Source organism: Molothrus ater, chromosome 9 (genome assembly GCF_012460135.2).
Source record: "Molothrus ater isolate BHLD 08-10-18 breed brown headed cowbird chromosome 9, BPBGC_Mater_1.1, whole genome shotgun sequence".
Lineage (NCBI taxonomy): Eukaryota > Metazoa > Chordata > Aves > Passeriformes > Icteridae > Molothrus > Molothrus ater.
Window position 1 is genome coordinate 13255335 of NC_050486.2, and position 18123 is coordinate 13273457.

General features: G+C 39.1%; 1 protein-coding gene across 2 annotated transcripts in view; it reads left to right on the forward strand.

Annotated features, from left to right (window-relative positions):
- Positions 1-18123, forward strand: part of DPYD (dihydropyrimidine dehydrogenase) — a 332287-nt gene that overhangs the window by 257726 nt on the left and 56438 nt on the right. For both annotated transcript variants that reach the window (XM_036387649.2, XM_036387650.1), the window contains exon 19: positions 11976-12118. In XM_036387649.2, coding sequence (XP_036243542.1) covers positions 11976-12118 — 143 coding nt within the window. The remainder of the gene's footprint in view (positions 1-11975; positions 12119-18123) is intronic.

Here is an 18123-nt window from a genome sequence, read left to right on the forward strand (position 1 = left end):
CTCAAGTCTCTGCATTGACACTGTGACCCAAGTCTGGAAACTATTATCCTACACCATTTATTTTGGCTTTATAGGTGATACTGCCCACTTGAATTAGGGGTTTCTGCTGTATTTTTAATACTGTAACGGTGGATTCATATTTGATTTAGGACCACAGTACTTGCAAGGTTGGTTATACGTCTGTGTTTGATGACATCTTCAGTAGTGTATTGTGTATAGAATCACAAATGACAGCATAAAACCTACATGATTTCAAACCTACAAGCCAGAAGTAAACATTGAGCATAAAATAATTTTAAAATCACATTTATCTTTTAAACTATAGAACAAACCATGTCCCAAAACTGTGGGTCTATGAAAGCTATTGATCAAAAGTGGAGTTTGGATGTGTATTCATTATGTGAGGTAATTTAAGAGATTAATTTTTTTTTTATGTTCTGTAGGTAAAAAGAAAAATCCACTTTTTTACTAATTGTAAGAGCACCATGTTTGGAATGCTTTTAGTTTACTTTTTGAATTTGTGAGCAAAGAACTTAAGCCAATTTGGGCTTCTGGTAAACTTGGCATATACATCAAATTGATTACCAGATGCATTGTGCAACATATGGCATTGTACAGCCTTTGTGTGCTTCATAGTATTTTCTTAAATTACCATCATTTGTTTTGATTCCAAAAATGCACTTGTCTCAGCTTTCTAGTGCTTTGGACTTAAATGCAGGCTTTCCAGTGCTGAACAGATGTGTTAGAGTTTCACATGGAGCATTTATGCTTTTGTGAGTCTTCTTCTTCGAGTTTTCCACACACAGTATTGTGTCAGCAATAGCTCAAGTATCTTCATTTTGGTATGTACATTGATTGCCTAAAATAACCTTCAGAATTCTAAGAATTGTACATAATCAAGAAAAACACAGAATAAACACAGTTTTCCCAAAGATACTGGCCCCAAAGTGAATCATATGTTTTCTTTTCGGTTAGAGAAGGACAGGAAGGATGGAGAATAATTCCTTTATGCTTGACAGCAACAGTCAACCACAGTCCTGTGTGCTTATGTGAACCCCTGTATTTCCATGCTTGAGGCAGTGGTGTGAATGGACATAACACCTCATCCATGAAAACCCACAGAATAAGGTGCTTGGCACATTAGTATGTAATTTACTTCTGAGAGGAGACTGCTTGAGTTGATTCACAAAGCATACTTCTAAAAAGTTATCCTTTAAATTACAAACAGTTTTAGAGAAAAGGGTAAGAGGACATTCTGGGACAAGGGATTTGTGACCAGGAGGACCGACTGCTGCCTCTTCTGCTCAGGTGGAATTGCTCTCTTTACACACATTTCCAGGCCTGCCTGTGTAGTTTTTTTATTCTTGGAGATAAAAATATTATACTTTTGTATAGCATTTGGACATCCTCTCCTAGAAGGCACTGTGTAAGTGCCAGATACTGCTGCTGTGTGTTTAACAGTAGCAGTGTGTGTTCTCATCAGTATTTTAAAATCAACAAACGCTTTGTGGGCCCCTGGCTTTCTGTTAATTGGCCTTTACTTTGATCACTGAAGACCAACAAATGCAGTTTAGGAGTTGTGTTGCTACCATTTTTCTTCAGTGGAAGCTGAGGGGATGAGTAAGTACATCAATTAAGTCCCTTACTCACCCTCTGAGCTACCCTCATTGGATAATTAAAGTGATCTGACAGAGCAATACACTAAATTCCCTTGCACCCCCTTCTGTTGCTCTGAATACATCAAACAAATGAATATTTAGGCCTATTAATGCTGTTATTTTTTATTAATGCAGAAAGCAGAGTTATGATATGAGTGTATAATTTCTTCTTGAAATCAGCACTGAGTTGTGTGGCTGGTCACAAGCAGGACTGATATAACCATGTTTTAATTAGCAACTCTCAGTAATATATCCAGAGCTAGTAAAGGCCTCTCCAAATAGGGTTTGGGCTTCCTTTATTCCACAAATAGTTTACACAGCATGGACAAGCAATTATTTTGCTTTTCATTATGCCACTGACTCTTCAGCTTTCAGTACGTTCTCAGCTAAAGAAATGGCATGAAATTTCCTATAATTGTGAAGGTTATAAAAAAGAAGAAGAAAAGAAAATTCTAAATTGTCATCCATGCACATCTAAGGCTTCAACTAAATCCAAGGTATCACCTCTCTGTTGGAGGGAAGTCTTTTTCATTCATGGAAAACTAAGTGTTGTCCTCCAAATTTCATTAAAAAAAATCACAGAATATGCTGAATTGGAAGGAACCCTCAAGGATCATCAAGTCCAGCTCACAGCCCTGCACAGCACCATCCCCAAGGGTCACACCATGTGCCCAAGGGTATTTTTCAAGTGCTTCTTGAGCTCTGTCAGGCTGGTGCTGTGACCACTGCCCTGGGGAGCCTGTTCCAGTGTCCATCCACCCTCTGGGGGGAAGAGTATTTTTTTAATATCTGCCCCAAAAAAAAACAAAAAAAACAACCAAAAACCCAAAAAAAAAAACCCCAAAAAACACTAAAGTGCAAGGAACTGAATATTTAGAAACTTATGTACATGGTTATGAAAGCATAATTATAAGAAAGCGTTCTGGTGTAATGAGCACTACGTATCTGTCATAGAGTGTTTTAATGTCTACAGTAGTTATTAGCTGAATATTTCCATTCTATGAGCAACTGCCATTCTTGAAACTGATTGATGTTTATGAATAAAGCACTTTTATTATGTGTTGCCAACCTCTGAGGACTAATCTTATAACCTGCAGTGCCTACAAAGGAGTGATGATACCTGCTCTTTCTGGAACTAATCACATCTGAAGAAAGTGAAATGCTGAAAGCATTGTGGGTTTTTTCTGGAGAGCTTTAATTGCATTGTAGACTATTCTACTACAAAATGGTTGTAGTGTTTTACCTGACAAAAGTGACATGGGGAGGAAAATAATTTTACAGGAAGAGACATGTTTGAATATAGGCAACTAACACTGTGAAGTGGCTTGGCTCAAGGCAGTGAATTTATTTGTCAGCTGATGAAACTGTGGTCTCAGTTTTTCATTGTCTGGCTGCAGAACAGTCTTCTGATAGGGCATGCTGGTTGCAAAGTCTTCACTGGCCTTTCATTAGTTTGTTTTGTGGGTCTGTGCTCTGTCCATTCTGACCAACAGATCTCCAATTTCAGAGAAGAAAATGTACAAGAAAAAGAAAAGAGAATGCCTCTCCAAGTGTTTATCTTCTTAAAACCACACTGTCCTGCTAGGGCCTAGAAAATCTTTAATCATGCTTTTAAAGTTTTTCAAAGGAGGAAAGCTGTAAGAAAACACTACAGGCAAGTTAGTGGTAAATATTGCTCAGAGAGAACTCAAGGTTTGTGGAGGTTTTGTGCATTATTTAAATTTTTTCATTCTTATCCTGCCTCTGTCCCTTAGATCTATAAAGGCATAGTGCCCTCTGGCTCCAGTGGGAGCTTCCAGAAAATGGAAGCTTCTTGTGCCTTCCTCCCAAAATAAAGCAGAGAAAGAAACTGATGCTAGCCAACACTGGCCTATAATGTAAGGTCTGAGCTCAGCTTGTAGGAGCAAGTTCAGCTGCTGACACTAACCTAACTGCTCAAAGCCCCCAGTGACTATATTTGTGCTTTGGAAACCACCTAAAGATGGAAGATTGCTGCTCCAAAGACCCATCAGGTTCTGTATTTAAATTAAGGCAGATCTTGAGCTGAAGAGCCCTCCCAATAAACTGTTTTCTGCAGGTAAAGTGAGAACCCAGATGATATCTAACTCATAATTTGATCACCAGAATATAGCTGGTCCTGCAACAATCACATCCCATCCAGCCCTCAGGATGAACAGCTCTAGGTTTTGCTCTTGATCACATAAATCTTTGTCTGCCCAGAAGCTTTTGTGTCAGAGTCAGAAACAGCAAAGTGAAATTCTCAAAGGGCCCCATGCTTTGCTTCTTTTCCCAACCCTACCCTGGCAGCTGTAGCCTGCTTCCCAAATATCTCAGAAGACTCTGGTATGGCACTTCTTTCCAAATGATGACACAGCCCACCAGCTTACAGGCACATGCAGATCCCCACGAACAGTCAAGGTAGGTAGTTTCCATTTATTGCTGGGAGGAAAAAAAGTGTCAAGTAACTTCCTACTCATCCTATGGCAAGCAGAGTAGGGCTGTGTGCTTCAGCTACCTTAGGTATAGCTATCAGTTCTCCTACTCTTGGTTGTGTGAGTCTTGAGAAATGGGAAGTGTTGAAATAAATGGCTATGATACACATAGTGTTGAAATAAACATTTATTTTAACACATTGTATGTGATGAGCCATTTATTTTAACACTTTTCACTTGAAGTGTTGAAATAACAGGTTTTATCAGGGGACGTGTCATCCACTGTTTTATGTATATGTGAATATGGAAATACATCTACTGAGTGTGCATGTATATATATACTCACACAGATTATACGGATATGTAATAATACTGTGGTAGATATGTATGTAGACACTAATGCACAGGCAAATACAGTGTTTTCTACTCAAATTGAGTCTTTTGTTTCACAAACATTTGTGTTTGTGACATGTTTTTAATATAGCTATGTATCTATAAATAGATCTAAGTATATTGGTACATAAAATTGTTTATTACTACATAATAGCAACTGGATGAGATAGATAAAATAGAGATAGACAATAAAATGGATAAACCTCAAAATAGGACAATGATTAACTTGAGTTATGTAAAGCAAGAAAGAACTACTTTATCTGAGCTTTCTAGTTGTCTAGGCCTGGTTTCTTTTGTCTGCCATTGTTTCTAAAGTTCTGCATCCCTTTCTGTGATGGACTTCTTAGGCAAGTGGTTATTAAACAGGACAAGGTATGAGTCAGGTTTTGTAAATGGCCTGAAAAGTTGTTGTACTGCATTTTTCAGTAATTTTGGCTTTTTAAATGCAGTGTAGGAACCTCAATTCCCTGCTCAGCAGGCAGTCATGTCTCTTCCAGTGTGTCCTTACTTGTACTAAATTGCCTTTTTGCAGTTAGAATTATGTATGTGCTAAAGCACTGGCACAGCCATGTGGGCACACACCCCCCTCCTGGTTCCAGGGTCGTGTTGACCGGGGTGGTTGTTATGGAGGTTAAAACCAGCTCAAACAAAGGTAGCACTGCCGAGGCTGACAGAGGCAAGGCTGCCTTTGAACAAATCTGTAAACAGCCAGAACCATTTCTACCACACTTCAGGTTAAATGTCAGTCTCTGCATTGGAATAAAAGGGCAGCAAGCCCTACCCCGTGATAAAGTGAACTACTCACGCTTTTGAGGGGAAAGATTCAGCAGGAACTCATTTGTCCCTTTGAGATGGCTGCAGTGATCTCGTCTGGTAACTGGGCAATATTTTCTAAATGGTTGTTGGCTCTTATGCTGGTCTATTCACATGTCCTTGTCCTTGTATTGCGTCAGGAGCTTACCCTGGCTATTAGCACTATTTTATTACCTTTTCGTTGCTGTTGTATCATTGTTTGTTTTATTGATTGGCACTGGCACTCTCTGGGTAGCAGGCAGGGTTTGTCTGGCCAGGGGAGGGTTGCAGTGCAGGAGGTGCCAGGCCTCCTGCAGCAGCGCCAGCCCCAGCACACTGGAGCAGCTGACTCGGGCTGGGCAGCAAGAGCAAGGCAGTCAAGGCAAAGAAAGGGCTTCCTGAGCCACCCAAAGAACATGGAAAGCGTTCTGTCAGACAATTTCCAGCTCCAACTCAAACCAAACTAAAAGCCATGAGTGAAATTAAATAATGAACATGTGATGAATTGCAACAGAAAATGCTTTGCTAGGTTTCATGCTGACGACCAGAAGTATCGACTTTTTGTGAATCTGTAGTTTTCAGTGAGAGAATGGCTTTGTTAGGAAATGTTTAACCACTTCTTGCAGCATTCACAAAACAATTTGTATCTGTCCTCTTGGTTTTTCCTACTGAAGTTTGATATGAGTGAAAATTCCCCCAGGTCTCCATGGATAAATAATATTTACAGATAAGAAAAATTTAATTTTTCCCTCTCTCTTTCTCTGATTCTAGCCTTTTTTTAATTGAGAGAATTCTCTGATGAGTACTAAACATTTATTGAATGAGAGCTCTGGTGATTTTCTGAATTTTTAGCTGAAAGAGCATAAATAACCATTTGTATTAATTAAAAATGGTAAAATTAAATCCTAAAAAGGACACTGATTTTTCTCTGTGATTATGGAAGTTCAAGGGGTTTTTTTTCTATTTGAGTACAAATTTTTTTAAAGGAAATATGAAGCAAAATTATTGCCTCTTTTTTCCATTCAGAGGTTTGATTCAATTCTGTCTGTATCACAAATAGAATCACATCTGATGTAAGCTTTGAAATTAACAGGAAGGGTCAGTGGTCATCAGAAGAACTATTGACACACTGTCAGTATATCAAGGAAGTCATGATATGCTGACAAAAATCCTGTCAGTTGATAGGGTATCAAGAGTCTGCTATAGCAGAGTTAGATAGAAGTTCCTTCAAATCTGCAGGATCATTAACTTTATTCTGAAGTCTTGTGACAAAGTCCTGATTTCTCTGTAGTCAGCAGAACCTTTGCTATTGAATTGGTAGAGTTGGTGCATTGCCCATCGCAACTTTTGAACAACATGAAACCTTGAGTAGCCATTAGTTTGATGGTGCAGGCTGACTGATGTAGAGATGTTCCATAAAAGGACTGTTCCCTTGAATTCTCCATTGGCACATGAATAACTAAAATTTTCAGTTGGAAATAGCTGGAGCCTGAGTAAATGGTACGTTATTGTTAGTGATTCTGGCAAATGCTGTTAATGAGTAATAATGGACTGAAGGACTGACCAGGCAGGGAAACAGGGAGCGGTGAGAAGAGTCATCTCTGGATCTTCAGAAGTGCTGGGCTGTGCAACATTTAAGCTGTGGCAAGGTCCATCCTGCTCTTGCTTTCTGGGAACTCCCTGTATTTTTTGCTGCACTAAATATTGTGTGTCCCATTTGCAGCTCTCATAACAACTGTGGATAGTCTTTGTCTCTAAACACGTCTGTTCACTGGGTTTTCTTCTGCATATAAATGCATTCTCTGGTCATTTTGAAGGATGTGTCTGCTACACTGTTTCATTAAGCTGCCGCGTTATCAGGTAATTGTTTAAACATAATGCCATAGCACTATCAAAAGGAAAGGTGAACTAATGGCATTTGCAAATGTCAGGGATTATCTTAACACTTTTATTATAGTTTATAAAAAGTAGGTTCAGGGCATTCCATGGCAATTATTTCCACAGAAATTGGTTATTTAAATAAATTGCTAATTATCTGGATATGACAGTATTGAAAACCCTGCTAATGAGTTATTTGATAAGTGTAGCTTATGGTGGCCACCTACAGGTGGCAGAAAGAAAGAGCGAGCAGAGTGATTGCAGTCGGAAGGAATGTGAGGGAAATGGTTTGTGTGTAACCTGCAGGTTTCCCTGGACTGTTTGCAAATGCAGATTATGTAAAGTACTTTGATTGCCAGTATTAGACAGCATATACACTATGCAGAAAATGTCTTAACAAAGAATTATGTTTTCTGGGCTTTTTCCCTGATCTCCAAACTTTCTTACCTACTTACTTTCCAAAGCATTGGATTGATATCTATAATGACTGAACTTTTCCAGACCATTTTCCTTGAATAATGCTTTTCATCCAAGCTTATTATTTGCTGCCATTACGTTATTTTTTTCATTAGCATGATTAATTTTAACAGTCTGGGATATAACCATGTCAGTTTTCTTCCAAGAAGGTATCTACAGATAGAGGAAAGGTGTTGTTGCTTAGATTTGGGGGCTTACATTTTTTTGAAGCACAGACTTTAGCAATGACTAAATAGTAAAAATTATGTATCAGTTGCTTCTTCTTTGTAATATTCAGGCTCAGTGGTTTAAATCTCAAATTTGTAATATAATATAATGCAAATTAAAAAATAATTTTACTTGAAAATGCAGAGTGGGGAGAATTGACCCAAATTCATTTTTATTCTATCTAGTATCCATAGAAACAAATATTTGGTTTGGCTTGATATACAATCCAAAGACATGAAGGTTTGCTTTCCTTTAAAATCTGTTTCTCTTGTTCATAGAGTGTTTGATAAAGACCACTGAGACTGTTTCAAGATTCAGTCTCAGTGGTACCAGTCTGAATTGACTCTGTTGGCTGTTTTTTTATGGACTAGGATCATCTTTACTTAAAGGCCTCATTAGAGCTACCTCATATACGCATTGAAAACTATAAACTATCAAATTGCTCCAATATATTGCAAGTGAGAATGTAGCCCAGTATTCAAGACATTTGAGATTATTTTTCTTCCATTGCTGGATCACTGGGATCAGAAGATCTGAATTGTGTCTGCTAGGAATTCCCAAACCTACTGGGTGCTTGAAACTTAACACCACTTTCTTCTTCCTGAAGAAAGTTTGGCTCTCAAGCCTCAATCTAGTGAACATTTTTGGTGTTTGACAAGATCAAGTCCTCTCAGGACTCCTAGTAATTATGAAGTCATAATAAAACATGTGTGTTGTGGCATTGGGAAGGGGTGTTTTACTCCCTAAGGAAAAACAAACAAATAAGCAGGTGTATTATCTTTCATCAGTTTGTCATCAGCCTGCTATCCTCAGTGGACAAGAGCAGCTCTGCCTACCTGTGCTGATGAGGGAGAGACATTTGCTTGATGTATGTTCTGCTTCTCCTTCATGTTGTGTTTTCACTATTGGATTTCTTCCACTGATAGTCTGGAAATTCTTATTTTTTATAAAACAAAGCAAACCAATAGAGAAAGCCAAAGCTCTTTGTTTTAATGCAAGGAAAAGGTCAGGGACTTTCCCATCTTAAACTTTTTTAATTGTTTATGTCTTTCCATAATAGCAAATATTTGTTCCATAATTAATGAGACCTGAAAGAGTAGCTTTCAACAGAGAGTAGCATGTCATCTCCATGAGGTATTTTTCTGTCTTTCATTTTTATATCTCACTCCCCTGTCTGAGGTCTTGATAAATGGACTTTGTTTATTAAATCTCATTATTTTACAGCAAGGTAAATGATAGCCACATCTAGCATCTGGTAGCAGCTGTAGCACGTCTATCAGGAGAGTACCAAATCAGCAGTTTCCTCAGCTACGGGTGCTTAACTAGTGGAATTACAGATCCCAACGTGTCAAACTATGTGGTAGATGCTTATCTTTTAGTATGTGAGCTGTCTTTCAAATGCATGCTGGATTTGGATCTCAGCTTCTTAAATACCATTGGATTTATCAGAAAACGTTCTGCAAATTCCCACTATTACTAACAGATCTTTTAAAAGTTGGCATTAAATCTCCTTAATTTCAACCTTTTAAAAACTCCTTCTCCACAAATCTCTATAATGGAATTTATTACCTTCCTACATACTTGTATGAAGATGCAGGAACATAGAGATTGTTAGTCAAATTGAGTGTTCATTACTTTTTTTTTTTTTTTTAGATTTGCCTTCTTTTTTAATAGCTTGGCATTACCATTGTTTCTGTTGTCTGTATCGGTTTTTTCTTTAATCTGGTGGGTTGTTTCACCATTTCATTAGGCAGTCGAATCTCTATCACAAGCAAATCACATTTTATTCCAGCCCAGCAGCTTTTGTTACAGAGGGGGAAGCTTCTGAACTGTTGATGAAAAAATGTAAGGGAGAACAGCTTCAGCTTATGTTGTGCTTGTTCCATATGAGTAGACTCATAAAAAAAATGCTGGGATAAATGGTGAGACCTTAGTGAACCCTCTGATTGTCATTACATCCATTTATTTACTCTCATCAGAAGCACTTCTGAAATGTTTTTAAATTCATTTGGGTGAATTATAAATGAATGGAATACTTTTGCAATCATACCAATTTATCACTAATTTACTAATCACCAAATGTAAGTAATAACTCATATTATAAATATCAAATTCAGCTAGTACTAAGAAGTACCTGTGTTCCATAATAAATTCTAAGTCTCATTGCTAATTCTGCTAGACTTTGTTGAATCATACGCTTGATTTCTTTGGGCTGAATGAAAGCTTTTCTGATTACCTATTGTGCTGAAACCTTAAATAAGCTGACATTTGGTCATTTTCCTGAACTGACCACTGTACAGAGACAGTCATTTAAGTGAGAAGGGGGCTAATTATATTCTGGAAATATTTTCTTGTGGAACTCTTTGCTACAAGGTATCTTTAAGGCCAGGGGTCTACAAGCCTTTAAAACCCATTGAAAGCAAATTCTTAAGAGTTGTATTGGTGTTAGAAGTATATAAACCTTCATGCCTCAAAGCAGATTGGGAAGAAATTTCCCTGTAGCCACATGATTTCAGAGTTACCAGTGTCTGTATTTATTCATCTTTCTAAAAAACAGCTACCTCATCACACTGAGATTCTGGAGCTGTGTTAGGCTGAAAGCAATGTAGCAAGTCTGATGCTTACTTCTAGCTTCAATTTCAAAAACTGAATATTTGAAGAATTTCCTGAACTACTGTTTTTTATGAGATTACTTTCAGTGGTTTTGGCTGTGTAGTGTATGTTTTGGCCTGTATGCCTTCCAAAAGACTTTATTTATAAATCTGTCAGAGCAAACAGCATAGTTTCCTTTTTTTTTTTTTTTTCCTCAAGCATATCTCTAAGACTGGACCATGAATTATGTCATAATATTTGCCCTTTGGACACTTAGCAGTCAGCTTCTTTTAAAGAATTGTTCTGTTCCTTTCAAACACATTACATTAAATCCTGACCAAACAATGGGAAATAGTCCCTAGTGTCCTAGGGAAAGTTCCTGCTCACCTCCAGATCCTTTCTGTCATCTGTTCTGTTGGGATCTTAGATTCTTTAAAGCAGTTTTGGTGAGATTTCACATTTTTATCTATCAGGCTCTAGTTTTCCTGAAAACATATCAATAGTGCATCGTGGGTTAGGCTGTGCTTTTCATGTGCATAAAGTTTAGTTGCTGTTAACTCATGCAGTACTGAGGGGGAAAAACAACCTGACAGCCACAGCTGTACAGGTCCTCTGGGAGTGATGTGTCCTCTCTTCCACTATTGCCCAATGATGGCATCAAATTATCCTAAAGCTTCTCTAAATTAAGTAGAAATTTTAATAATGTGGAGGTTATCTAGAGAAATACCAACTCGCCTCAAAAATAACTGGAAGTGTCATCTATCTATGCTGTCCATCATTTAATGAGCAGCATCTGTAGGCATATTTTTAATACTTGCATACCATCAGTAGAATGTAGTCAAAACAAATGCACTGCAGACACAGTGTAATAAGAGTTTAATCATAATCCTCTAAATATAGCAGGGAATTGTCTGACTCAACCTCTGTGTACCATTTGAAATATGAGCTCCAGTTTTGGAGATATTGCCATAAATGAATATACTTTTTTCTTTTGAGAACTTGACTATCATATTAATTGTTAGAGAGGGCTTACTTAAAGAATTTTCTTAATCTACAGACATGCAGAAGGGGAAACAAATAAATATTAAATGTCAAGTGCGGTGAAATGGCACTTTTAAACAATTTTTAGGTGAACATAAATAAATGAGATGTTTGCTCTTAGTTGGACAGCATTTAGGTTCAAAAAATCAACCCGATTCTTTATGTAGAAACATAGATCTCTTTTTCTACAGTGTACTGTATGGTAAAGTATTGCTTCCTGTCTCAGACATTGTTAGTCTTTGTTTTGAGCATCAGCTAAAATGGTCAAGCTAGCTTTGCATTGTTCATCCAAATGTTCTGCCATTTTCTGTATTCAGCCACGTGCATAAATTGCTGAACAAGCATTGATACCACTTGCAACCCACTTGGTGTCAGTTTATAAATGAATCTAACCTCTGCACCTCGGAGTAGATGTTAGTTCCTGATGTTGCTGTAGCATGAGGGATGTGCAGGTTCCACCAGGGCCAGTTGGGATGTTGCTAACGGGGTGTCCTGGTTTCTGCAGGAAATGCTATCCGCCCCATCGCCCTGCGCGCAGTGTCCGCCATCGCCCGGGCTCTCCCAGGATTTCCCATCTTGGCCACTGGAGGCATCGATTCTGCTGAGGCTGGGCTTCAGTTTCTGCACAGTGGGGCTTCTGTCCTGCAGGTACTGCTTCTTTCTTTAAAATGTTAACCTTCAAGTAGCTGTGATTAAGATTGTAATGTGGCTTCCTTTCAGACATTCAGATAGTGTGGAGTTTCTACCATTGAAAAGAATTTTCATGTTTTTCACTTCATGCTACTTGCTAAGAAACATTCATTTCACATGGAGGTGGGGGAGGAGTTGCCAGAAGAGAACTCTGGGTGTTCCAATACCAATCTGGGAAAAAGCTAACCATGTGTTTGTTAGTACTTATTATCTCTAGCTTAAATGATTTAAAATTTAAACATCTCTCTCTCTTGTCATACAAACCAGGTTGACACGAAGTTTAGCTCGACCTATCTGTTCTTCCTGTATTCTCAGTTTTTCTTTTCTGCAAAGAGCCTTCTCAAGGTGAGAGGGCATCCAAAGAGCACTATGTTGGTCTCTCAGGGAGCCACTCTAAAGTAACTTTGGTTTATGAGGCATCTGTGTCCCTCAGGGATGTTCATTGGAACAGGAGTTGTAGCACTGCACCCACTGCTGAGGTGCTGCACTGGACTGAGGTGTCAGCTGCATTCAGCAGCCAGGCTGTTTGCATTGCCTGAGGGCTGGTTTTAGCTGCTGGCCACACTGGAATGGTTGGTGTGTCCCTGGCACGGTAGGAAGCCTTGGTGGCCTCGTATTACAGGCCACCAGGAAATTGGCCGAAAATCAGCCCCTTACCTCTGCCAGGCATGTCAGGGCACCATTGCAGCATGCATGTTAGACTGGCTGAGGAGCAGGTGGTCTTTATGTCCCATTGTTCCATTGTATATTGTTACATTCTGGTAGATGTTCATCCCCTTTATCTGTGGGTCCCACCATAGACAACAGCAGCTGTGGAGCCTGTGAATATCGGCTTTGTGTCACTCCATGGGATGACTAGAGTGGTTTCATTCCCACAATTCACTTTGACATTGAAATTAGATTCAGTGTGACCATCTTTTTTACACAGCTACAGTGACTGCTGCGATTAGTCATTTGTTTGCTGTTTCACCAAAAAAAAAAAAAAAGCCAGCTCAATATTTTGGTCTGGTTGGTTTTTTAATGCACATCAAAGCTAGCATCTCTGGGAGCTCAAGCAGAAGGCTGTTCCTTTTTTATCAACTTGCTATGTTCCTTGGATTTATTAATACCATTTCCTTTTTTGTTTCAGTTGTATTAAAGTGATTCAAACTTTTCTTTTTCATGGGCAGATAAGAGATTGGCCTTTTGTACACAATTGTCTGAGAGCTTCTTCCATATAAATATTAAGTAATGGTGCAAATTGCAGGGCAGCATTTGTCTACCAAAAAAAATTAGGATTGGCAAGGATTGTTTTTAGTGCTCTAGATGCATTTAATTTGTTATTGCTAATAGAGCTGCACTTTCAATGACTTTGTCTGCAGCAATGTTACATGATCTGAATTACACAGAATGAAATTATTTTCTGTTCTATGTCTGCTGTATCTGTTTCTGGATGACTAAAAATCAAGGGGTTTAATGTCCCTTTTGCACTTCTATTTTATATAGATTGTGTAGCTGTTTTTTCTTTATTCTTTTCCTTTCCTGTTGATTTATCCCAATGGTAATGGGAAATTCTGAAATATAATTTCATGCAGACATCCCAGTCAGTGCTTGAGAGAAAGACTATTTGATTTACAAGACATTAATTATTGTTTTCTTTTTAGTAGTAATCAAATTCTCTGAAACTGGCTTCCACAAATGACTTGGATCTATAGAGATCTTTTGCCTTATACAGAACAATTTCTCTTTTCAACAAATTTTTCCCAGAGATGCTGAAAAAAGTCTGATTTTTTTCTTAGGTTTCACCAGTTTAACTTAAGTCATCTCTAGAACTTATTTTAAACTCCTCTGGATCAAAAATATCCTCAGTTTGAATGATTTATTTCTGTTTCACTAAAGTAGGGAAGTAGTTTAAACTGATCTCAGATAAATAGATTGTAAAGTGGCTGTGTAGGTAAGGATCTGAACTAGTTCAATTGCATCCATTTTAAAATAAACCTTTAGTAAGCTTCATGCTGGATTGTGAATACAGGCCATACGTCTTTCCCTTACGATGGGAAGGACAGATGGAAGGGAGAAGGAAATGAGTAATCGCTATGGAAAGTCGTTAAAGAAATGCACTTACTGGGACTGGACTGAAACATATTTGCTTCTCAGATGAGATACATTGTAATAGAAAAAGACAGCCTCCTCTTCACAGGTCGCCTTTGGACCCTAATTAGGATAATAAGGATCATTTCCATTGTTTTCCTTCTAAACAAGGTCATACAAATAGCCAGCTGATATTCTTTTCCCTGAACCCCAATCTCACACATGTCCTTGGTATCAAATGCCCAACTTGCTCCTTCAGCAGCCACAACCTCTGTTGCCTACAGCTTTGACATTCACTTCTGCTTTCTCAGTACTGACATACAGAGTGAGTACAGAATTTGTAGATAACATCAAATAAAGAGATCTACTGAATGATTCAGTATTTAAGATGCACTGCATAGCAAGTCCCTGAGTTAAGCAGGTAGGAGGTGGGACTGTAGTGGGGGAATTCTGTATGTGTGTGATAGCCTTATCTAAAGTATCTGCTTTGGATGCTGTTGGAGGTGGTTCTGAAGAGACACTCAGACTGACACACCACTGCACATTTTGTGATCTGACTTCACATTTCCAAAGCCATGAGGATGCCTTATGACTGATCCAGAGGCAGGAAGAAGGCAGCCTGGGCTTTGGCAGTGATGGAGCAGCCTCTGTGCTCAGCTGTGCCAAACAGGCACGGGGGCTTAAAACTGGGCTCTGTCATTGCTCTCACCACCCTGTTACCCAGCAGTGCTTGAGAAGGGCAGGGGCTGCCAGATCATCCAGCATTCCACATGGTCCCATACTGCAGAGCAGCTCAGGCTGTACTGATCTGTCCATGGAGCCCAGCTTGAGAGCCTGGGACAGCAGCTCTTGCTTGGCCACTGGGCTTCCCTTCCTTGTGTCCCAACAAGTCCTGTGCCTTCTCTGCCATGGCAGCAGGACATTGATGGCCTAGGATAATAAGGAGGCCTTGTGTGAGTTGATTTAACTGCAATGTAGCATATCTGTTAGAGGAAAGGTTTATGAATAATAAATGTTCTTCCATTAAAAGCAAGATCAGGTTTTCCTCTTCAGATATTTCACCTGCAATCAGTTCTCCATTATTTTTTCCAATTGCTTTTATTTTTAAAACACGGGGATTTATTTTCCATTTGTAAAATCATCAGACACAGGAATGCAAGTCAGGAGCCAGGTGGTAAGCCATATTTTGCTGTATGCCATAACCACCTCAAGTGGTATTAAGCAGGTATATTAGGAAATGATGGGGCGAGAGAGTTTCAGTAATCAAAATATGTCCTATCCCCTCCTTTAGAAGATGGAGGACAACATCTTATTGTTGTTCACAAAAAGGTTTGGATGTAAGGGATTTTGCAGCAGGTATGGAAAACAAACTAGGTTATTGTAGTCAGTAGTAGCTGGGCTGAAGATTTTAGATAGCAATTCAACAGAGCATTCTTCCCCTTTATGGACTTCAGAAACACTTGCAAAAAGACCCCACTTGTGTTTTAATTTCTCCTTAAAGATGCTGAAACATTTCATTCATTCTTCAGCTGAATCCATGGCACCATAGTTTTTTAACGTACCTGAACCTACCAACGCTTTTCAGTACAGGCATGAAAATTAAAAAAAAAAAAAAAAAACCCAAGAATTTTAATATGGAGATAATCCTGCACTCATTGTATACCAGGAGCTCCAGAAATATCTAGAAAGCACCTTTCTGTGATACATGTCATTATTACAATTTTCCAGTGAGGCTGAGGTATTTTATTTGTAATTTAAATAGGCTTTTTTTTAAGCCCCAATTTATCAAAATTAGATGTATATCAAAATTTTTTTGCATGTTTTGCAACATTTATGTGATTTACCATGTCACACTGATGGTTTGTTAGATTTTTGCAAGGTTTTGAAAGAGACATACTTTTTTTAAAGTCATCTTGCTGCAGGAAATTAAAATGGGAAACAATTATAGAAAATTCCAGTGGAAAGAGAAAATGCATTATGGAAAAAGCAATAAAAGCATAAAAATATTAAAGTAAAAATCACTTCACAGTAGCCTGTATGATTCAATTGTAGATCAATATTGTGTAGTTAATGCATTAGCAGTAGAGCATTAATTTGCAATTACAGCAGGTGATCTGATCCTCTGTGTTCTGTCCATTGACATAAATGACCTTTTGTTGAAAGAGATTCTGTAGTCATTATTTCTAGCAGATGTAACTAAAAAAAAGAGGTAGAACAAAGGGGTACTTTCTAAAGTATACTTGCTTCATGGTAGAATCTTTCAGCATTATATTCTTATATGGAATACTTTGTTTACCTGGAATATTGGTCATTTTCATGTAAATAATATGGATTCCTTTCAAATAAATGTCTTTTCCTCACAAAGTATGGAGATCACACCCGTCCTCTGATGCAGACATGGATGTCTGTAAGCAATGGTTTAAAATCCACCCATGGTATGTTGCTTCTCAGTGGGACAGCCTGTGGCTTTGCCCTGAGCCCTTTTTCAGATCCACCTTCATCCTCCCTCGTCCCCCTCTTGTCCTGGCTGGGCTGCAGTGCCTGGCAGTGCTGTTCCTGTGGGTGCTGTGCTCTTGTCCTCACCGTGCTGTGTCCAGCCCATGTGCCCCTGCTGCCTCCAGGCCTTGCCCCGTGTTCCTCTCATCTCTCAGCCAGGGGAGAAGGTGGGCGTGTGCCCCAGAGCTGCCATGAGCTGGGTCTGCCCCTGCCCTTCCCTCCTGCCCAGCACCACTGTGCTGGGACCTCGGGAATCTGAGGAAGAACAAAACCATTCTGGAAATGGGACAGCCCATGACAGGAAAGCATTAGTGATGAGTTTTGCCTCTGTAGGATAAACTCTCCCTCCAACTTGAAGCACAGTGGTTTTTGTGAAACTGCTTGTAGATTTTTAATATTTTCAACAAGCCTTCTTGTTGATACCACTTTGGAACAGAAGTCACAAGGGATTCAGGACAATTTGATTATTATTTTTTCTTCAGCAGCATTTTTACTGAAGCATTTAGCTGAGAGATTTTTATAGCAGCAGGAGATGGCCCTTTGTGTGTGAATAAACAGGCTTTTCCATCACAAAATCATGGGACTTGATCTATGAGACAGTATTTTTATTGTATTTGTGCAAATGTGAAACCCTGTAAGGAACTCTATAATTTTTTTTATGGCTACAGAACTGCTGAGTAGAGCTCTGGTTCTCCATTCACTTCATTACTCTCCTTTCTAGCTCATGTCAGTGTCTGTTGAAGCCAGAGAAGACTCTGATACTTTAGTTAAGTGAGGATTAGATCAGGCCAAAAAATTCTCAGCCTGGAATTACTATTCATGCCTTTTAATGCAGAGTGAAGAACTAAAAGACATTCAAATCATGGGAGTGCAGAGCAGGGGAGTGAGGGAGCTGGCCCCGTGTTTTGAAATTCCAGGTTAAGTTTCTACTGATAATTGGGAAAAAAATACCTTGTCTTGCAATGAATAGCCATGATTTTGAATGCAGACAGAGTCCTCTGCCTCAGCCCTGCATGAGGAGAATGAAGTCGGGTGGATTGCTGCAAGTCTCAGCCAGCCACAGGGTGCCATGGGTGTGGCAGAGCAAGGCTGTGCTTCTCCTGCCTGACTCCCAAAGAGCCCACCCTGCCTGTGCCCCCTGCCTGTTCTCACATAGCACATGGGGGAGCACGGGCTGCAGGCTTTGCTCTGTGCCAGGCAGAGTGCTCCAAGGGCTGCTGAGCCCAACAACAGGCATGCTTGGGCACCAGCTGGGCACTGTGAGGTTTCTGACACAGGCTGTGGCTTTAGCGGTAGAAGAGCAAAAACTTTCTGTACTAAGCTGTCCATGACACTGAGAAGTTATGGTGCTAGACCTAATTCTTCTCTCGTGATTAAAATTGAGGGAAGAATAGGTT